The sequence below is a fragment of the Microtus oregoni genome, unplaced genomic scaffold (assembly GCF_018167655.1).
Source record: "Microtus oregoni isolate MIOR12 unplaced genomic scaffold, Mior012 000050F_008, whole genome shotgun sequence".
NCBI lineage: Eukaryota > Metazoa > Chordata > Mammalia > Rodentia > Cricetidae > Microtus > Microtus oregoni.
The window spans coordinates 271,080-292,791 of NW_024543232.1; the positions used below are offsets into that span (position 1 = coordinate 271,080).

General features: G+C 37.8%; 1 protein-coding gene and 1 pseudogene across 1 annotated transcript in view; one reads left to right on the plus strand and one right to left on the minus strand.

The window, feature by feature from the left end:
* The window catches only part of LOC121436935, a 63,083-nt pseudogene extending 54,318 nt beyond the window's left edge, over window positions 1–8,765 (minus strand).
* A 223-nt stretch (window positions 8,766–8,988) lies between these two features.
* The window catches only part of LOC121436938 (dynein assembly factor 6, axonemal-like), a 42,725-nt gene continuing 30,001 nt past the window's right edge, over window positions 8,989–21,712 (plus strand). The window contains exons 1-2 of the mRNA XM_041636841.1: window positions 8,989–9,047; window positions 16,457–16,627. Coding sequence (XP_041492775.1) covers window positions 16,460–16,627 — 168 coding nt within the window. The 5' untranslated portion in view covers window positions 8,989–9,047; window positions 16,457–16,459. The remainder of the gene's footprint in view (window positions 9,048–16,456; window positions 16,628–21,712) is intronic.

Below are 21,712 nucleotides of genomic sequence, written 5' to 3' on the forward strand. Positions count from 1 at the left end.
GCTTCTCGAAGTGTTTCTTTAGCTTGCAGCGTCACTTCTTTAAAAAAAAAATCTGAAAATCATTTTTTCGATGCTCTTTTTAAATATATAAGTTCTCCCTTTGTCTCCTATTTTATTATCCTGATAATTACTCTGTGGAACATATGCTCCATTCACGGCCCGCAAGCACTGCTTCCTAGGAGTCAAAATCCATCCCTAGCATCTTAGAGATTTTCACCCCAGCTGTCCATCATTCAGACTTTGATCCTAGAGATTTTCACATTACCTGTGTGTTCAGCGAGGATTACGACATCAAAACGACCACCTGGACAGCAAATACTCTCTACTCATTTCTATTTCTGAGGTTAAAATGTGAAGCAGTATTTACTTCTTAAAACTGAGGATTACTATCGTGGGTAGAAGAGTAAGGCAGTATCTCTAAAGGGCAATTTTGAAAATGCTAGTTACTACATGTTTATTTTAAGGTCATCCGTACTTCCTACAACGTTAAAAATGTGATCTCCAGTTGGTGATTCCAAGAGGAATCAGTCATTCTCAAAAGGCACAGAGGAGATGCAATGAGCAGAATATTGGTACTTGGTACCTTATTTAACTTTATATCCCCAAATGCGCTACTCTCTTGGGGCTCCTGATATAAATTATATAATAGATATTTTATTGCATGTAATTACATGCTTTTATATTTATGGATACCACTGTCATAAAATACAGTTATCTATGATATAACTACACAAATTGATAAAAAAAAAAAACCAGTGTTGTCAATCCTGGTGTTGATTTTATAGCAGAATTTTTCTTTTAAACAAGGTCTCAGTCTGAAGCCCAGGATGCCCTTGAACTCATGGCAATCCTTCTGACTAAGCCTTCTGGCTGCTGGGCTCTCGGGTATGAACCACTGGGACTGACATTTAGAGTACAAATTAACAAACACTTTCAGATTTATGTACTGTCATTGTTACCTGCAAATGAAAAGTTTTGGAGTAGCCATCAAAAGGTGGCCTTGCACTCAGGGATTTACTATTCTTCTGCAAGTAACTGAAACATCTCTGTATTAAATTATAGCATTTGCTTTGGAATTGTTGCTAATTTAGTAACTTTGGCTATAAAATCCTCTCTAAATCATTACTTTCACAGTTAAAATTTTACTTTTGTCACTAAAAATTGTGAATTAAAGATTATTTCTCATCTATCTAATTTAGATCTTAGCTTGATTATTCTCAAACTGATTTTACTCAACTAGCTTCTGATAAAGGTGTTTTTCAATGGTAACCAACATTATTAGGGATTTTCAATTTTTTTTCTATAATTCCATTATGTTTTGCTTCAGGTGTGTATGAAAAATTATGCTGTTGCTGGGTGGTAGTGGTGCACGCCTTTAATCCCAGCACTCAGGAGGCAGAGGCGGGTGGATCTCCGTGAGGTTGTAAGCCAGCCTGGTCTACAAGAGCAAGTTACAGGACACACAGGACTGTTACTCAGAGAAAATCTGTCTCGAAAAACAACAACAACAAAAATTATGCTGTTCAGGGCCTATGTTAGAACTTGTGCTTAATTCTCTCTCGGTAATCCATTTTTTTCCTTCATCAGTATGGAGTATCTATTTATTCTTAACTAGCATTAAATCATATTTTGTCTTATATTAATGTTGCCTTACTATCTTTCTTTTGTTGATATCTTCCTATTACATGGTCTTCCAAGCTATTATTTTAAGTGTGATTTTTGTAAAGATCATAGTTAATTTTTTTAATATTTAAAATGAGATTAGGGGTTATGCTGGTTTAGTAAAGTGGCAATTGTAGGTTCTTCTCCAAGATCCATGACTTCACTAGCCCTAGGTAGTTGGCTGTGTTTCCAATACCAGGCTTGATTTCCAAGAAAAGTGGGAAATGATGTAATTACATTATATTACCATTTATTTAAAATTTTAAAATATCATAATTATCTTTTAATGACTGGTTATAACTGGTTGATATTTAATACAACTGATACAATTGGGCTTTTTCTTCAATATTACTTGGTGTATTTTATTTGCTAGGATTTATGTACCTTTTATCCTTTCTGGAAATTAGGTTGGCAGAATTTCCTTATTCGCTTAATTTTCTCAAGTTTACAAGTTATATATTCAAATTACATTGGTTTATTTAGCGTTTCTTAAATTCTTCTTAACAGGAATAGTCCCATTCACGCATTTCTAACAAAGCCTGAAGACAATGTGTATGTCCTATCGCACTTTGATAAACAGGACAATGACATACTTTGATGTCCCTGTACAGATCAGTATTTTCTTTAAGAATGAAAAAAAAAGGCCTGTGCTTCTAAGCATTCTAAGATTATCAGTGGCAAAATCTGTCTCTCTGTTGTTGACTTACTTTTTCCGTACTATTTCCCTTTTATCCTTTCTATATCCACGGGGCCTAACAACTTCAACTAAGTAAATCACAGCTTTGCATGTCCAGCCAGGTTTACAATTCTGTCTTGGATGACTCAACAGAAGTACACATGTTCAAAGACAAATAGTTAATGGTAAACACCTTCTGCACAAAGTTTACCCACTAGGCCCAGAGAAATCATTAGAGCTCACCGTGAGGGCTATTGGAAATGGGCAGATGTTCTTGGCCTGGCTATACAATCTGAGCGAGGCTTCCTAAATTAACTAAATTACTGGAGGGAAATAAAACAACTCACTGAGCATGGATACCTGCCAGACTGTTCGAGACCCAAATGTATGGCTGCGTCTTGTTCCTCACTTCTGCAATTTTGTTGGTTCCACTAGGTGAGAAATCAAAATATTTTTTTTAAATAAATTCACTAAAGACTCTCTGTGTAAATTACCTTATCTAATTCAACTGAATTAAAAGTGACGCGTGAAAGCTTTCCGAAGTAAAGTATAAAGCTGGGCTAGCCTGATGTCAAGGAAGGATCAGCAAATCTAGAGAGCGCTTTCAGCAAGGCAAGAGACTGAACATAAATTAACATAAATTGAATTTCAATTACAAAAAAAAATCATACCACGCATTTATCTTATTTATCAGCATGCAAATCAACTACACTCTTGATTACCTCCTGTCACTTATTAAGCTTAGGAATATTTGGGGCAGTAAGACCCTGGTCTAGGATCAGTGAATGACGGGAGGATGCTTCAGGACACAATACTCAAACTCTTGACTCTCCTATAAGCAGAGACTAATTATGAAAAGGAAAATGTATTGCACCCAAAATTCCTTAGCTTTAATAGCTCATACAAGGGGATTCTGATCACAATTCTCTCATGGAGGAAATTCAGGAACTACAGCACCGCACAACTTTCCAAAAGTGAGGCAGCTGGTAAGTAAAGGAAATGGCCACAATAATTGTATTTTGATAATAACTTGAGCACATAACATTAGGAAGATAAATCTGTGCCCCGAACAAAAGAAAAAGGAATTAGAGCCTGGGTAGCTATTAGAAGTCATTTTGGCACCAATATGTAGGACTTCTGTCTCTCCGGGTCTAAACATTTTGTTTCGGATTATTTGTACCATCATTTCCCTATAATTGCTTTGACAATAACTGTCGAGAGGTAACCAGCTCAGTCATATAATTTATTAAAAATCGTTCCCACCTTCTTAGAAGCAAAGGAGCTATTTCCCTTGGAGATAGAATTTTCTCCAAAATGCCTAGTTACCCGACAACCTTTGAGCTCTGTGAATACACTCTTCATTCCTGGGAATATCGTGATGAAAGGATCTGGCCAGAAAACACACAAAATGTGACTAGTAAGTAATAAAGCCATTCCTATGAATAGCAACTTCTGATGGCGTGTGCGATTCTATAGCATACCATTCATTAGAAAGGCGGCAAAGCAAAAGAGCACAAATTTGCTGAAGAAATCTCTGATTCTACTAAGATGTAAAGCCTTCCAGAAAAAAAAAAAACACTGAAGCAGAAAGTCAGAAAAAACTAACCCTCAAAACACACTGAAGACTTTATTTCCCACTAATGGTCATGGATGGCAACTCTGAATATTTTAGTTAATGACAGCTTATTTTAAATGAGTCACCAGTAAGCAATGGCTAGAGAAAGGTGGAATTTGTGCATACATTTTGAAGAAAATAGGGAAGAATCAAATGTATAAAGGTGGTCATATTATTTGAAGTCAAACAAAATATAGGGATTCTGAAAAACATGTGCTGGTTCTGGGTCCCTGTTAAAATATTTTATGGAGCAGAACGTTCTGATTATCTCACTAAGTACATTTCCCTCATTCCTGGTAGGATGTCGTAAAGCTGGAAGACCAGAACTTCATTTTAAGAACTGGAACTGTAAAACAAACAAACAAAAACAAAGAAAACAAAAACCCCTTAAGTGCAAGACATAAAAGCAGGAGGACTATTTAGGGGTGGGAGGGGGCTCGAGAGAGGCAGTAGGAGAAGAGAGGGTAAAGGGGTTGTGTTATTTAAGCAAATTAAAATACGATGGCCATCTATGAAAATGTCACAAGGAAAACATAATTTGTATGCTACCCAAAATAATAATAATAATTTTTTTTAAACCTCAAAGAACAAGTCTTCAAAAAACTACAAGTGTGATGCTGGTGGTGTGCCAAAATGCTACACTGCTTCTTAGTGTGTAAGGCCCTGGGTCCATCTGAACACCGAGAACAAAGAGGGGCAAAATGTGTGCTACTGGAAAAACTTGTAAGTTGCTATGCAATGAGTCTCTCTCTTTTTTTTTTTTTGTGAGTGATGTTAGCAGTTATTGGGAAAGGGAAGACCATGGTGGTACATACCAATGGGAAAAAAAGATGGAATTTTATGTATCCTAGACTAGCCTTCAACTAAATAGCTAAGAATAAACTCAAAATTCTGATTCTTTTGCCTTTACCTCCCAGGTACAGAGGTAATAAGCATGTACCACCACATTCAGTTTTCTGAGGTGCTGGGACTTGAACCAGAACTCCATGTATGCTAGGCAGCACTCTAACAACTGTGTTATTATCTCTAGTTCTAAGGTGACTTTAAAAGATTTATTTATTACTATTTATGTGTATTGGTGTTTTGTCTGCGTGTTTATCTGTGTACCACATGCATGCAGTGCTCATGGAGGCCAGAAGAGGGCGTCAAATACCCTGGAACTAGAGTTACACCTCGCATCGCTACACCACCATGTGGGTGTTAGAACCTGAATCCTCTGGAAGACAGACAGGTGTGAGCTGCCATGTGGTGCTGGGAAATGAACCCAGGTCAAATATGCTGGAACTGGAGTTACAGGTGTCTGTGCACTACTATGTGGGTGTTAGAAATAGAACCCAGGTCCTCTGGAGGAGCAGTCAGTGCTCTTAACCACTGAGCCATCCCTCCAGCCTCGATATGCAGAATTTGTTTTAAGAAATACATTTTCACTTTTGTCAGCCATCACTCCATAGAAATGATGAAATTAATAAAAACTTGTGGCTTCATTTAATTTTTATTTTTAAAAGGGGAAAAGTTAAAGTTGGGGAGTGATAGATTGGACCAAAATACAGTGCATAAAATTCTCAAAGAATAAAATTAAATGAAAAAATATATTTGGGGTCTGGAGAGATGGATCAGTAGTTAAATTAAACTGCTCTTGAAGGTGACCTGAGTTTGGATAGCAACACCTAAGTCAAGAACCTGCAACCCAACTAATCAGCATCTAAAACAAATATAGCCAAATTTTAGTAACTCTTAAATCTACAGTGAGTAAGTACCTGGGTGATGGGATATCACTATTTTTGCTGTTTGAAATATTTCATAATTTTTATAGGAAGGTCTACTTAATGTTCTAGAATGTAGAGGAACAGAAAATATGATAGTATGTGTGCCTTGAAGTGGGAGGTGTGCTCTGACATCAATTATAGCTTTCCTTGTAGTCAACTTCATTTGCTACTTTATAAAAAATTAAATCAAAAATTAATACACATTTATATAATCTTTGAAGAAGATATTCATAAAGAAGGCTAATCAACACGAGTGTCATTAAGATACTTGAGTCTCCTAGAGTCTTCTACGATTCATGTATTTTAAATAATCATTTTGAAAATGTCTATTTGGAAAAAAATGCATTCATCTTCCTTCTTCTATATAAAAGACGCCATAGCTGATCACTGCTACTTAAGCAAAGAAACTAGACAGCCAAATGCAAACACCCATGTAAGTGCAGAGTTTTGGTCTTCTCTTTAGGCTTCTTGCTAAGTCCAACAGAAACTCAAGTTGTACAAAGGATTTTTAAGTAATCATGACTTAACACTTATTTTGTAAACACATAAAAACTAGAAATAAGTTTCCTGTTGTTGGCTTAGTTAGGCTAAATAAAGTAAAACCAACTCACTGAGTGGAATATTGTTTATGTTATTAAGGCAAAATTTAAAGAATATTGAATGTGCTTTAAAAAATTCTCAGGATAAAATTAAGCAAACACTAAGTTTATAAACAAGTCTCAAAAGCGTGTATAAAATCTGGGATTATGAGGATAGATGTGGGGAATCAGATTATGATATCATGATACAGGAATGGGTGAAATTTTCATCTTTAATTTATTTGAATGTTGGTTTAATAAATTATTTAACTAATGTTTAAAATAATTATATATATTCTAAAATATTATCTAAGTGATATCTCCCTTGTACAGCTAGTAACCTTCAAGTGTATTTTGCTTAGTCTTTCACATCATTCAAATTTCATTACTTTAAAGGAAAACTACAAGTCCAATTCAGTTACCTGTGCTTTGGGTTGGCACTCGGTACTTCATTTTTGCCCTCTAGATCTGATCTACTAGTAAAGCACACTAGGCAAGAATAGTGATCTTAATCAAGTGAGTACTAGTGTCATTAGGAACCCAGGTAACTCACTGAGTTCTTCAAGTCCCAATGTTTCCCCACTTCCAAGTTTCAAGACATTTATTTAGAAGCCAAGTGTCTGGAAGGTTCATCTCTGATCTGGGAACCACCATTCCCTATATCCTCAACCTTTTGGAAAATTGTGCTTGGCAAAGGATTTCATCTTTCAGAGGCAAATCAAATCTTGAAGGGTCCATTTTATTTCTAAAATAAATAGCATTTATTTCCCCAAGGGGGAGAAAAACTGAACACTTTTTTATATCTGACACAATACAAAACAAAAACACTTCATATCTGTAACATAGATAGATCACGTCTTCTTCCTGGGTACTGTTGCAGACACAGAAAACCAGTTTCTGGAGTATTCCAGAATGATCTGTGTTTTTCATAAATTCAGTAAAGGCATACAAAAGACTGAAGCCCAGAGGTCTAAGGCCAGTCTTTTTCACAATGAAAAGCAATTTATTAATAGATCGTGGACTATTTTTTTTTAAATAGAACGTGTTAAAATGTATTGCACATAATATTGATTTTTACAAACGTGGCAATTATATCGTCCTTGTGTACAGTACAGATATGGCATAAAATTTATTTATTTTTGTTGTTCTTTTAAAGACAGTATCTTGCTACTTAGTCTAGACTGGCCTTGAGCTTGGGATCCTCCTGCTTCCGTCTAGTACTGACAGTACAGATGCACTCCCTCACACGTCTTAAAATGTATTTCTTTTTGTGAGTGATAGTAAAAATGTTTCCAAAGCACTGGCTGGATATTACAGATTTAGGATTAGTGCACAAAGAGACACAACAAAGACAAACCAAGAGAACCAACAGAAATAGCAGCACATATATAACATGCAGCACATCGAAGTATCTAGAGACTGAACAAAATGGAAGGCATTTAAACTGTGGTCATCCACGGCAATAATAAAGGGATTATGGTGTTGCTTATTTGACTAAAAAGCCAATAATTTTAAAATTCTACTCTCATATTTTTCTTTATCTTGCATAATAGCAAGGAGAATGGATACATTACTAAAACTTCATTATCACTTCCTCTTTGCCATATGAGGTAAGTTATGAAAAGCACAGCAGCTGAGGCAAGGGCAGTAGTTCCGTACCTTTGTAATCAAATTCCACTCCCTGGATAACAAAAAGTATTCATTAAAACCATCCTATGTCTCCTAGCTTAGCGCTCAAATCATACATCCAAGTAATTTTGCACCATTACTCCTTCTTTTCTCCTTTATTTAAAATTAAATCAGGTAATTCGTGGGAAACTCTATCCCTAAGGTGAAGATACTCAGTTCTCTACCGGTGGCTAAGAGTCCGCACACCTAGGCTTCCCCCCTCCAAAGCAGGCGAAGCTGGGCGCCCGGCCAAGAGACTTTCCGAAGACTTAGGAGGCACAGTGGGCCCCCATGGAACATCGTGTCAGCCGATCCTCCTGAAAGGACAGGATTTGCCTCTATAGGGAATAAAAAGCGCAATCCCCGCGACCACCACCGCAACCACCACCACCACCATCACCACCGCGACCACCACCATACAGGGTCCCAGTGAGCCAGTGCCTAGTAGGGAAAGAGGCACAACACGTGTCTCTGTCCCGGGAGGGGGGCGTGGAGAGCGAGAGCATCGCAGACACCAAAAGCTTCTCAACCCGAGCCCACGAGCCCTACCATTTCCGTGTCCTCTGCTCTAGATAGCTGAAGGTTACTAGTTCTCGGACCCGGAGTTCGCTACCGAGGAAGGGGAAAAAATAAGATTCATGCAAAAAGCCCGAGGGGTAAATGCAAACGTCGTGCACTTACCTCCGTGTTGGAGCAAGCTTTCTAACCCGTTCGCGAAGTACAGGCGCAGGCGGGCAAGGAGCAGTTGGCGAGAAACGAGCGGACCAGGACCCGGACCTTCTCCAGCAGGGAAGCAGCGAACTCCCAGGAGCTAGCCGCGACGGAGCCTGCAGCTCAACCGGGGTCGACCTACTTAACTAGAAAGGGCGGCCATAGACCCCGAACGGGACGCGCTGTGATTGGTTGCCTCTGGTATTGTTTCAAAGGAGACTCTTCTGTGATTGGCTAGCAGAGTCAAGCGGGAATCCGAGGTGGGAGGTGGGAGAGGGGTTTAACAAAGTTGTTACCCAGGCAACAGAGCGACGCACAGCGAGCGGCAGTCTATTTTCGGAGCCTAGGCTGTGACCGGAGCACTGACCAAGGTGAGGAAAATTGAACCTTAGGAGGGAAAAACAGAGGGGGTCCTTGAATACTGTGACAGTTGGAGAAACTAGGGAGAATTTAAAATACTTAAGGGCTCGGGGACATAGCCCTCAAAAGCCCTAAGCTGCTCAAAGTAGGGGGGAACGTTCCCGAAGTCCCGCCCTCCTTAACCCCTGAAGCAGGATGTTGCTTCTGCTTCTAGAAAAACTCCCAAAGAAGGAATCTCAGGTACTGCCCTACTGTAGGAAAGAGAAAGAACATCCAAATATTTCCCAATTTTCCTTTCTCGGGTCTCACACACCCTCAATACGTCCCCCTTTTCCGTTAAAAAAATAATTTGAGAGTGTAAAATGTTTCCTTGTAGGTAGGTCTGGGAGGTCAAAGTTGAGAGACTCACTGTATCTTCCATTTTATGTGAACAAGCCGTGTTAATTCTGTACCAGCAGGCCTTGGTTGGGAAATGGAGGAAGAGTGCGCTCTGTAAAGCCTTTCAGACAGGAAAATAAAAATAAAATGGCTCCTGCCACTTGCCTATGGAGCAATATTTTTGTGGGAGAGAATTTCAGCGGCCTGAGAGTTCTGAGGATGTTGGTTACATCCTCGAGGAGTAGAGAACAGTCTCACACACGTTTACTAGGTCAGAATATAGTGCACAAATCTTACACTTACAAAAAAGTGTACCTTAAAATTCCCGCTCCGCAACTTGAGGCTGATTAGGAGAATACTTTGTCATTTGACTATACCTTTAAAAAACACAAAACCAAACTGTGATAAAAATTGAATCCGAGGAATGAGAGAGAACCCAGTTTGAGCAAAGAGATAAGAATCATTAATTCTGAGAGTTTCCTGTTGTGGTAGGAATTCAAAACATGGACTACAGAGGTAAACAAAACTAGCTCTTCGTTCTTAGGAGAACGTTCAAAGAACTGAAAGAAAAATTACCATTCAGCGCTCTTTTTATTTATAAGTTGAATATAAAACTAAGAAAGGATTATTGCCAAATGTGTTGTTTGCCTGAAATGTGCTATATACCACCCCACCCCCTTTGCTGTTCAGTCCAGGATCCCTTCAACTCATCATCCTTCTGCTAGCAGCTTCCCAACTGCTAGGATTTTGAACATACTACATAGTTTTTGATGGCTCAGGATGAGCCCTAAAAAATTAAAAATCTCCATCTCAGTATGAAAACTCCCTTTCAAAATAAACAAACAAATAAATAAATAAATCTCACTTTCAAGCTCATACTGGACCAGTTACTAGGGATCCTGATGTGTGAGGTTCCTCTGAACCCAGGAGCTCAAGATCAGCCTGGTTAAGGTAGGAAATCTCAAAAACAGAGCAACAGAGCACATCTTTCAAAGGATGGTAGAGACTCCATTTTTATAAATAACCTCGATAAAGTACAGACACAGGAATTATTAAATCAAACGAGGCTTATGTTTTTATCTTTAGGTAACATGCCATCTCTGAACCCTATCCCTATACCCTCTTTTTGTTTTTCATTTTGAGACAAGATCTCACTAAGTTGTCCAGGCTGGCCTTGAATTCGTAGCTCAGACTTGCCTGAACTGCCTCAGCCTTCTGAGTAGCTGTACCTCAAAGCCTGGCTTGCATTTATGTTTCTTAAAGATTCCAGGTACTTAAAAAAACACTTTCTGTTAACTATATTTTAAGTTTGTAAGAGAAAACGTGTTAAACTCCCATAGTTATGAATGTTTTATGGTAGTGAATGATAGAAATATAAATAGGAAGCTATTCTTGTGTTTTAAAGATGTAACAAGTGTATTTCCTATTGAACCAAGGACCTTTGGCATGCTTAAGAATACACGTATTGAACTACATCCCCAGTCCATAACTGAATTAACTTTTAATAGACAGAGAATTACTGATGAGTATCGTTGTCAAAAATTAGTTATGTGTGTCTGTGGGGAGGTATGTGCACAAGAGTGCAGATGATCCTGGAAGTCAGTATTAGATCTCCCAAGAACTGGAATTACAGGCAGTTTGAGCTGTCTGATGTGGGTGCTAGAAACTGAAGTAATGTCCTCTGAAGAGAGTATGGACACCTGTTTTTTTCCTTTCTTTTTTTTCTTTTTCTTTTTTTTTCCTTCGATTTTTTTGAGACAGGGTTTCTCTGTGTAGCATTGGAGCCTCTCCAGGAACTCACTCTCTAGACCAGGCTGGCCTTGAACTCACAGAGATCCTCCTACCTCTGCCTCCCAAGTGCTGATCTGTGCCACCACTGCCCGGCTGAGCAGTATAGACTCTTAACCACTGAGCAATCCTACCAGCCTTCCTCACTAAGATTTTTTAAATGACAGGAATACATTAGTATGCCATAATGGAATAAGAACTTATAAGCATTCAGCCCTAGAAAGAAATCCTAAGTATGACCAAAACTAGACAAAAACAATTAGTGAGAATATTGTCGTTAAATTCAGACATGAGCAGAGATGCTGTTTACTTTTACATTCTCAAAATAATTTTTCTGCTAGAATTGCTAAATAAGGCATTATATGAACAAAGTTTTAGAAGAAATGCTAAACCTAAAGAATAAACAGGTTTTGAAATGGTTGAGGTCATTCGATCATCAACAGAGTTTGCCTTGGGGATAAGCTTTCACCTAGTAAGTTCAGACAGGATGCTGTTGGACTGCTGCTGCTGTTGCAACACCTGGGATGAAATTCAGGGCTTCTTCCACATTTGGTAAGCACTCTACCCTGGAGCTACACCCCCTAGGTATTTTTGTTCATTTTTTACTTCCTGACTTCATGTACTGGGTGTACTTAGTAAAATATGTTAGGACTATTCTCTATACTTGATATACTTAGTAAAACACGTATACTGGACTAACTTACCCCTCACTTTTCTCCAAGTAGTTGATTAGTCATTCTTACTGAGGCTATGTATGAAGACCAAAAACAAATTAATAAATTAGAAAGAGTGGTGATCCCGAGGCTATTGATAATGCCTCAGTGTCAGATCTTGAGCCTTCTTGATAGACATTTTTAGCCCCTAACTCGTCCCAGTGTTTTGGTTCCAGCTGGTTCTGAACTAGCTGTTGTTTTAATTGTTTAGCAAGATATCCCCCAACTGCATTTTTATCTCTTAAGGCTCTAAAGGCTCGGATTGATGTAGCAAAATCAAAGCTCTGTCTGGAAACACTGCTTTTGATATTGGCTGGTCAAAACAGACCAGGGAGTGGAAGAAAGAAAAAAAAAAAAACAGGCCTAGAACATTTATTTTCTAAGTGGCCACGCCTTAAGAAAAAGATTCTTTGCTCTTTCTCATGCTCTAGTCCCCCTTTGCTGAGAATCAAGCCCAAGACCTCATATAGGATTTTTAGGCAGGTACTTTATTGACAGCCCCTATCCTAATCTCAGCCTATTTAAAGTATGCCTGTCAGCATTCAGGCAAGGATGGAGGAAGGACTAGGGAGCCCCAGTTCTCACTGCTGAACTATTTCCTACTGATGATTCAAGCAGGGTAACTACATTGTTTTTGTGTACTCACTGATGACCCTACCAACTCCAATGGGAATTTCAAATTCTGTGGTCACACAGATGGCCCTGGTTAAATGAAATGTCTATCAAAATAAAATCCCCAAATTGTTAATCTGGGGAAGGAACTCATAGGAGCGTGAGATAAGTGAAGGTGTTGAAGAGAAAGGAATCAGAATTCATCATGTAATTGTACATACGAAATTGTTCCCAAAGACTGAATAAAAGAAGTGTAAATGCTGCATTGAAACATAGGCCCAATAGCTCTAGAAAGTTTTTCTTACAAAATATCACCACACTAGTCTGCCCAAGCAGTTCAGTAATTAGAAGAATGTACTCTACGATTCAAAGGCAGCAAGTTGCAACGTATCTTCTTAACAGAATGTAGAACATATATAGGAGAAAAATGTGTGAGAAGGGCAGAAAATGTGGCCGCCAGGGCTATATCCTGAAATCAGTGGTTGCCAGAGTTGAGACTGCATATCTAACTGACAAAGAACTGAAAAGACATGCTTTCTTTGTCTTTAAAAAAAAGATGATTGTATGAAATGAGCTTTGATAACTATCTTTTAATTTAATCCTATTTCTGACTCACTAGACTACTAAAATGTTGGTAGAAATTTCATTTTCATTGGATCTACAACTTTTTCAGTAATTCACACGATTTCTTTGGTGATATTTTGAGCTATTTAATTATTCACAAAATATTTGTGATTCTTTTGTTTCTCAAACTGTATAATCAGATTTATCAGAACTTATCATTTGCTTGCAGACTGTTATTACATTTGGTATAGTGAAATATTATTTTTATAAAAGTGCCCATTTTATCTTATTTGGGCTCCAATTAGCTATAATATGAGTCACTGTGATTTTATGTCAGCATAATTTGGAAGTCCAATTCCCAATATGCTTCAGGTATATCAAATATTACTGAGAGTTCTTGTGGAAGATTTTTAAACTCAGATCTATACCCCAAGATGTGGTATTCCCCTTTAGTGAGTCACATTGAGCAGCTAATATACTTATTCATATGATCTTCCTGTTACTCAAAATTACATTTAAGACTAGTATTTTTAGAACTGCCCTGGGGCCTATATCAAATTCTTTTTAATACTCTCAAAGAAGGAAATCTTCATATTTTGAATGTAGATGTCTAGATATATTTGTAAATTACTTAGAAAAAAATCTGATGTGTAATCAAACTGAATGATGCTGTAATGATATCTATTTTCTTAGTGATACATATGGAGGAAATACCAAGAGAAAAGAAAATTTCTAAAATATTTGGAGCATTGATGATATCATTTACATCAGTATATAACCTTCCAAGGTTACTATTTTGAAATGCCACATTCTTGTGAATTTAATCATATTTCATTCAGTATTCATCAACTGCGGACTAAATTCCAGCTGTGGTTTATGAAGATGTTCTTTCTATATGTATAGCTTCCCTGTGCCCTCACTGCCTGCTTCCCACCCAAGAGCCAGTCAGGGCCTTCCCATGTAACTGGTAGAAATTTAGAATTAATTTATTTTTCCTCTGTCCTGTCTCCAATACACTTTCTGAGCCATAATCTTCCTTTATCACCTCCACTGTGGCTGATGTATGACAGAAAGCCACTAAGGCAGGGCCTGGCTTGTGCATCGTTTTTCCTCTGGAATTTTGATCCCAGCCCTATTCTGAATATTCATCTAGTTTCCAAACTCCTGACATTTCTCAATAACTAGACCCTTACTTGTATACTTCTACCTGTGACCTGGGGGTCCTCCATCGCTCTAAATACCTCTCTTCATCCAGAAAGTCCTGCTGTCGTGTCCCTGCCAGAGAGAGATGACTATGTGAGTAACTGTTGCTACTGCGACGTCAGATGCTATATTTGGAACTTCTGAATACCTTTCTTACGGCTTAGCTTCCTGGTCTGTTTACTCTTCTCTCCCTAGCCCCCTATTGAATTCTCAGAAGCCTCATGATCATACAAGTATCTGTGGATACTATATTTCAGATAATGATGTTATATAACATTCATATTTAAGCAACAGCTGTCATCGGTGTTGAATAATTGACCATGTATTGTAAAGTTTATAGAGTAATGCTGATGTAAGAAACAATTTCTGATATATTTGTTTTGTGAATATATTGTTTCGTGCATTTCAAGTCAGGATACTAATTATATCTGATATCTGGGTGGCTTTTTCCTTTTCACTGTCAAAGAGAAAATATTTCAATAAACATTTTGCTTTCTATGTTGGCTAAATATTTAATGAACACATAATCAAAGAGGAAATATATTTAAAATATAAACAGAAGTCCCTTTTGTTTAATTTAATATGTGCCAATTATTCATTCCCGTGGCCGCCTACAAGACCATACTACAAGAGAAATTGTTTTGTCACTTTTTATTTCACCTTTTCTGATTTAATGAGTTTTCAGTGTAATGAGATTTATCATTGTCTTATTTGACATCGCTATTAAAAGTGATATTCATGCCCAGCAAAATGAAACTTATAAAGAACTAATAATAGGCAACATAGCTTGAGTGCTTACTATATGCCCTGTACTAGTCCAGGCTCTTTTATATGTATTAAGCTACTTAATACTTATAGCAATTCAATGAGACAGACACTACTATTATCCTCTACTTTACAGATAAAGAAAATTAGGCGGAAAGAATTTAAATAATTGCTCAAAACCACAGAGCTAAGAAGTACATGATGGATCCAATTCCAAACAGCATGACCTCAGCCCCCTTATTCTTAGCCAGTATTCTATTTTGTCTCCATATTAGAGATATAGAGGAAGTTACCATTTCATACCCTTGACATCCCCAGGAGGCATCAAGGTCAGTTGTATAAAAAGTAAAAATGTTTGTAAAACGACACTTTAAAAAATACCATCTTTACTACTTTGACAAGTGAGTATATCAGATGATTTACTACCATTCTAGTCACAATGCAAATTTTTCATGTATAATTTAATTAACACTGCTAGAGAAATGTTCCTGAGAGTGAAGTTTAGAAAATGATGTTTATAAAATATCTGTAAAATTGTGGGAAAGATACCTATTTTAGTTATGCCCAATTTACCAACAATAAGCACAACTCTGCCATCCTTTTTGGGTTACTCATTAAAGTCTGACACTTCTGAGATATATTTTTAAGATCTTAACTGTCCTGCTGTGGTTGTAACTGCAGGGATTATTTTTCAGATTGCTACTAGGATGATAGGATTCAGTGTTACTGTTATAATAAAAAAATTGTTTCTTTGTTTATGAATCTCACTAAAATGAGCCAATGCATTAGAGTTTTCAAATGTCATTATAAGGCTGGGTTTCATCAAAGGTTAATTAACAGTATAAATGAAGCAGAAAGGTACACACTTACCTGGGGCAAATATGAGAAATGAGTAAAGGTTATTTGGATATATTCCCGAAGAAAAATCTTTTTCAGTTCACAAATTGGAATATACACCCTAAACAGCAGATATGAAACAGGTTAAAAAAAAGATAGTCTAAAAACATAGCTTATAACAACTTATGCTTTTAATCAAGCCCCCAAGGGATTCTTTTTCTATTTTTGTAATGCTGAGGATTGAATCCAGGCTTTGAGCATAGTAGACAAGCATTTTACAGTTGAGCTGTCTGTGAAGCTTTTCCCGTAGTGGCGCTTAAGCACACTAGAGCCCCAGAATTACTTACGTAGTTACTCGGTGTGTGCTCGTTAGAGTGAACATAAAGCAGACTGAAAGCGTGGATTTACTTTGCTGCCCAGGTTCTGTGACTTTAACATACGTGGAAGAGTTTATAGTAATTTCAAATATGACATAGACAGTGTAAGAAGGGAAACATGAGAATGAACAAATCTTTATGTCCCAGAAAACTGAGGTGTGCCTGGTCATCTTTTCCCCTTAGAATATGGAATCAGAAAACACAGAAGCTGAAAACATGGAAACAGAAAATTTGGAAGCAAAAGGCATGGAAGCTAAAACTATGAAGATTAAGACATTGCCTTCTGTCTCAGACCTGCAAGCACTTTCCAGTCTACTGTATCCTGAGGAAGAGGATGATTTGGATGCTGGACAGGTTGTCATATACTTAAAGATAAATGAATTATGTTAAAGGGAATTGTGGAACTGTATTTGAACAATTCATTCCCACCTTGCTGTGGGAGCAGAGCTGTGTCACCTGATACACGCATAGGAGGCTGAAGGCTTATTATGCATGAGACTATAACCTCTAGTACATTTCTAGCAAACATAATTATATTTTTCTACACCACCTGAACACTGAATAGGAAAATAGTTCTGTAACTATGGTAGCAGTAGCCACATTTCAAAATGTTTGTCATTTATATTTATGGTCAAAGAATGCTTGACAACCATTGCAAAGAGCCATAGCTGGGACTATTTATGCCTAGACAATATTTCTACAAAGAAAATATTTTCAATTATGCAGTATTAATTGATCTCTCAATCCCAGTCTCTTAATATTTTTTTTTAAAAAGGCTACATATGAAAACAACAAAATACTTTAAGCCAAATAATAGGGGAAAAAGCTTCCATCTACTAACAAGGGTTTTCTACCACATGCTTATAGAATCAGGTGATTCTTATTTGGGGGTCTGGACAGGTAGCACCTTTAAACCTTGGAGCAGCAAGTTGGACTTCATTTAGGATAGAAGAATTACCAGTCGAAGGCCACTGCGATTTTTTCCTGGATAACCAAGGTGAGGAGACATGGAGTTTTAGAGAAAAGCTGTGGTAGAGGCAAACAAACCAAAACCAAGTCATCGATAGTAGCATTAAATACACACAACAAATAAGACACAAGGAAAAAAGTTAGGTGCGATTTATCACGAAGTTGCATACATTTTTATTTATTTATTTATTAAAGAATTCTGTCTCTTCCCCGCCACCGCCTCCCATTTTCCTCCCCCTCCCCGAATCAAGTCCCCCTCCCTCGTCAGCCCAAAGAGCCATCAGGGTTCCCTGATCTGTGGGAAGTCCAAGGACCACCCACCTCCATCCAGGTCTAGGAAGGTGAGCATCCAAACTGCCTAGGCTCCCCCCAAAGCCAGTACGTGCAGTAGGATCAAAAACCCAGTGCCATTGTTCTTGAGTTCTCAGTAGTCCTCATTGTCCGCTATGTTCAGCAAGTCTGGTTTTATCCCATAATTTTTCAGACCCAGGCCAGCTGGCCTTGGTGAGTTCCCGATAGAACATCCCCATTGTCTCAGTGTGTGGGTGTACCCATCGCGGTCCTGAGTTCCTTGCTCGTGCTCTCTCTCTCCTTCTGCTCCTGATTTGGACCTTGAGATTTCAGTCCGGTGCTCCAATGTGGGTCTCTGTCTCTGTCTCTGTCTCTGTCTCCTTTTCTCACCTGATGAAGGTTAATATTCAGGAGGATGCCTATATGTTTTTCTTTGGGTTCACCTTCTTATTTAGCTTCTCTAGGATCACTAATTATAGGCTCTATGTCCTTTATTTATGGTTATAAACCAAATATGAGTGAGTACATCCCATGTTCCTCTTTTTGGGTCTGGCTTACCTCACTCAGGATAGTGTTTTCTATTTCCATCCATTTGCATGCAAAATTCAAGAAGTCATTGTTTTTTACTGCTGAGTAGTATTCTAATATGTATAAATTCCATACTTTCTTCATCCATTCTTCCATTGAAGGGCATCTAGGTTGTTTCCAGGTTCTGGCTATTACAAACAATGCTGCTATGAACATAGTTGAGCATATACTTTTGTTGTATGATAGGGCATGTCTTGGGTATATTCCCAAGAGTGGTATTGCTGGGTCCAGGGGTAGGTTGATCCCGAATTTCCTGAGAAACCACCACACTGCTTTCCAGAGTGGTTGCACAAGTTTGCATTCCCACCAGCAATGGATGAGTGTACCCTTTTCTCCACAACCTCTCCAGCAAAGGCTATCATTGGTGTTTTTGATTTTAGCCATTCTGACAGGTGTAAGATGGTATCTTAAAGTTGTCTTGATTTGCATTTCCGTGATCGCTAAGGAAGTTGAGAATGACCTTACGTGTCTTTTGGCCATTTGAACTTCTTCTGTTGAGAATTCTCTGCTCAGCTCAGTGCCCCATTTTTAATTGGGTTGATTAGCCTTTTACGGTCTAGTTTTTTGAGTTCTTTATATATTTTGGAGATCAGACCTTTGTCAGTTGCGGGGTTGGTGAAGATCTTCTCCCAGTCAGTAGGTTGCCTTTTTGTCTTAGTGACAGTGTCCTTTGCTTTACAGAAGCTTCTCAGTCTCAGGAGGTCCCATTTATTCAATGAGGCCCTTAATGTTTGTGCTGCTGGGGTTATACGTAGGAAGTGGTCTCCTGTGCCCATGTGTTGTAGAGTACTTCCCACTTTCTCTTCTATCAGGTTCAGTGTGTTCGGACTGATATTGAGGTCTTTAATCCATTTGGACTTGAGTTTTGTGCATGGTGATAGATATTGGTCTATTTTCATTCTTCTACAGATTGACATCCAGTTTTGCCAGCACAATTTGTTGAAGATGCTCTCTTTTTTCCATTGTATACTTTTAGCTCCTTTATCGAAAATCAGGTGTTCATAGGTTTGTGGGTTAAAGTCAGGGTCTTCTATTCGATTCCATTGGTCGACTTCTCTGTTTTTATGCCAATGCCAAGCTGTTTTCAATACTGTAGCTCTGTAATAGAGTTTGAAGTCAGGGATGGTAATGCCTCCAGACAATCCTTTATTGTATAAGATTGTTTTGGCAATCCTGGGTTTTTTGTTTTTCCATATAAAGTTGATTATTGTCCTCTCCAGATCTGTGAAGAATTTTGATGGGATTTTGATGGGGATTGCATTGAATCTATAGATTGCTTGTGGTAGAATTGCCATTTTTACTATGTTGATCCTCCCAATCCAAGAGCAAGGGAGATCCTTCCATTTTCTGGTGTCCTCTTCAGTTTCTTTCTTCAAAGACTTAAAGTTCTTGTCAAATAGATCTTTCACTTCCTTGGTCAGAGTTACCCCAAGATATTTTATGCTATTTGTGGCTATCGTGAAAGGTGATGCTTCTCTGATTTCTTTCTCTGTTTCCTTATCCTTAGTGTATAGGAAGGCAACTGATTTTTTGGAGTTGATCTTGTATCCTGCCACATTACTAAAGGTGTTTATCAGCTGTAGGAGTTCTTTGGTAGAGTTTTTGGGGTCGCTTATGTATACTATCATATTATCTGCAAGTAACGAAAGCTTAACTTCTTCCTTTCCAATTTGAATCCCCTTGATCCCCTTATGTTGTCTTATTGCTATTGCTAAAACTTCAAGCACTATATTGAAGAGGTATGGAGAGAGTGGACAGCTAAAATAAATGGACACTTTCTTAGATAAATACCATATACCAAAGTTAAACCAGGACCAGGTGAACAATCTAAATAGACCTGTTTGTTGCGAAGAACTAGAAACTGTTATCAAAAATCTCCCTTCCAAAAAAAGCCCAGGACCAGATGGTTTCAATGCAGAATTCTACCAGAACTTCCAAGAAGAGCTAATACCTATACTCCTTAATGTATTTCACAATATAAAAACAGAAGAGTCATTGCCAAACTCCTTTTATGAAGCTACAGTTACCCTGATACCAAAAACACACAAAGACCCAACCAAGAAAGAGAATTACAGGCCTATCTCACTCATAAATATCGACGCAAAATTTCTCAATAAAATACTGGCAAACCGAATCCAAGAACACATTAGAAAAATTATCCATTATGATCAAGTAGGCTTCATCCCAGAGATGCAAGGCTGGTTCAACATACGCAAATCTATCAATGTAATCCACCATATAAATAAACTGAAAGAAAAAAGATATGATCATTTCATTAGATGCTGAAAAAGCATTCGACAAAATTCAATACCCCTTTATGATAAAGGTCTTGGAGAGATTAGGGATACAAGGGTCATACCTAAATATAATAAAAGCTATTTACAGCAAGCCGACAGCTAACATCAAATTAAATGGAGAAAAACTCAAAGCCATCCCACTAAAATCAGGAACACGACAAGGATGTCCACTCTCTCCATACCTCTTCAATATAGTGCTTGAAGTTCTAGCAATAGCAATAAGACAACATAAGGGGATCAAGGGGATTAGTATTGGAAAGTTGCATACATTTTGCTCCCTAAGATGAAATAGCAAAATGCTAACTTTCTGAGGGTACATCCTGGGAAAGGCAGGCTCATACGATATAGAAAGAGAAGGTTAACTTTTGGAAGACAGAAGCCCTGAGAAGCCCTGAATATTGGTAAGCAGACTCGTGATTGGAACTGATGCAGAGGTAAAGATCAGCACTGGTTACAAACCCCCTTCCCTTTGGTGTTTATGGGTAGCAATGTTTATTTGCATCTAGGGGTTTTTGTAGGAGGAAAGATGATTGTTTATGAAAATAGAGAGACTGTAACATCATGTTACTGAATTGTACAATTCATAATAGAAAATGCCATAAAAATATATGATTGTGTATATGTGGGTTATAAGCAATTTTGAGATAATTGGTCACTCAGACATCTTGGTACAGATAGCATTAGAGGGAATAGAATTAGAGATTCAGTATGGTGGAAGAATAATTAATGTTCCTACTGAACTATTAAATTTTCCTGTGGAGAAAATGCCTTTCATTTTTAACATGTATTAATCCTGAGAACTAGGAAATGATTGCAAGAGTGATGTGTTTTCTAAAATCGACTCTCTGGAAAACAGCAAGAAAGCTGTTGCATACACATTGCTTCATTTGCACCCATCCCTCTTCTAAATGAGTTGTTAATTCCGTGGGAGATTGCGAAGAGTTGTCCTTCAAACTCCCGGGTGATCTCAAGACTTATGGGAAAATAAGATTCCACCGATCTTCAGACACTGTGACAAGGATATTTAAAATCTCTCCAATATTACAAAGTGACATGAATTGGACTGAGAAATTGCTCAGATAATTGGCTGAAGATACATGGTACAGGCTTAAACAGTGCCCTTATAGAAAACAATTACCAGGTGGTATTTTATTATTTCATTCTACCTTCTCACTTGAAATTTTATTTTTAACCATTTATTTTCATTAAGTTAATAAATTGAGACTCCCCCCTGCTCTAGTATACTCATCCAATCATAACTGTCCAGGAAGAGCATATCAATTTTTGCCAGAAT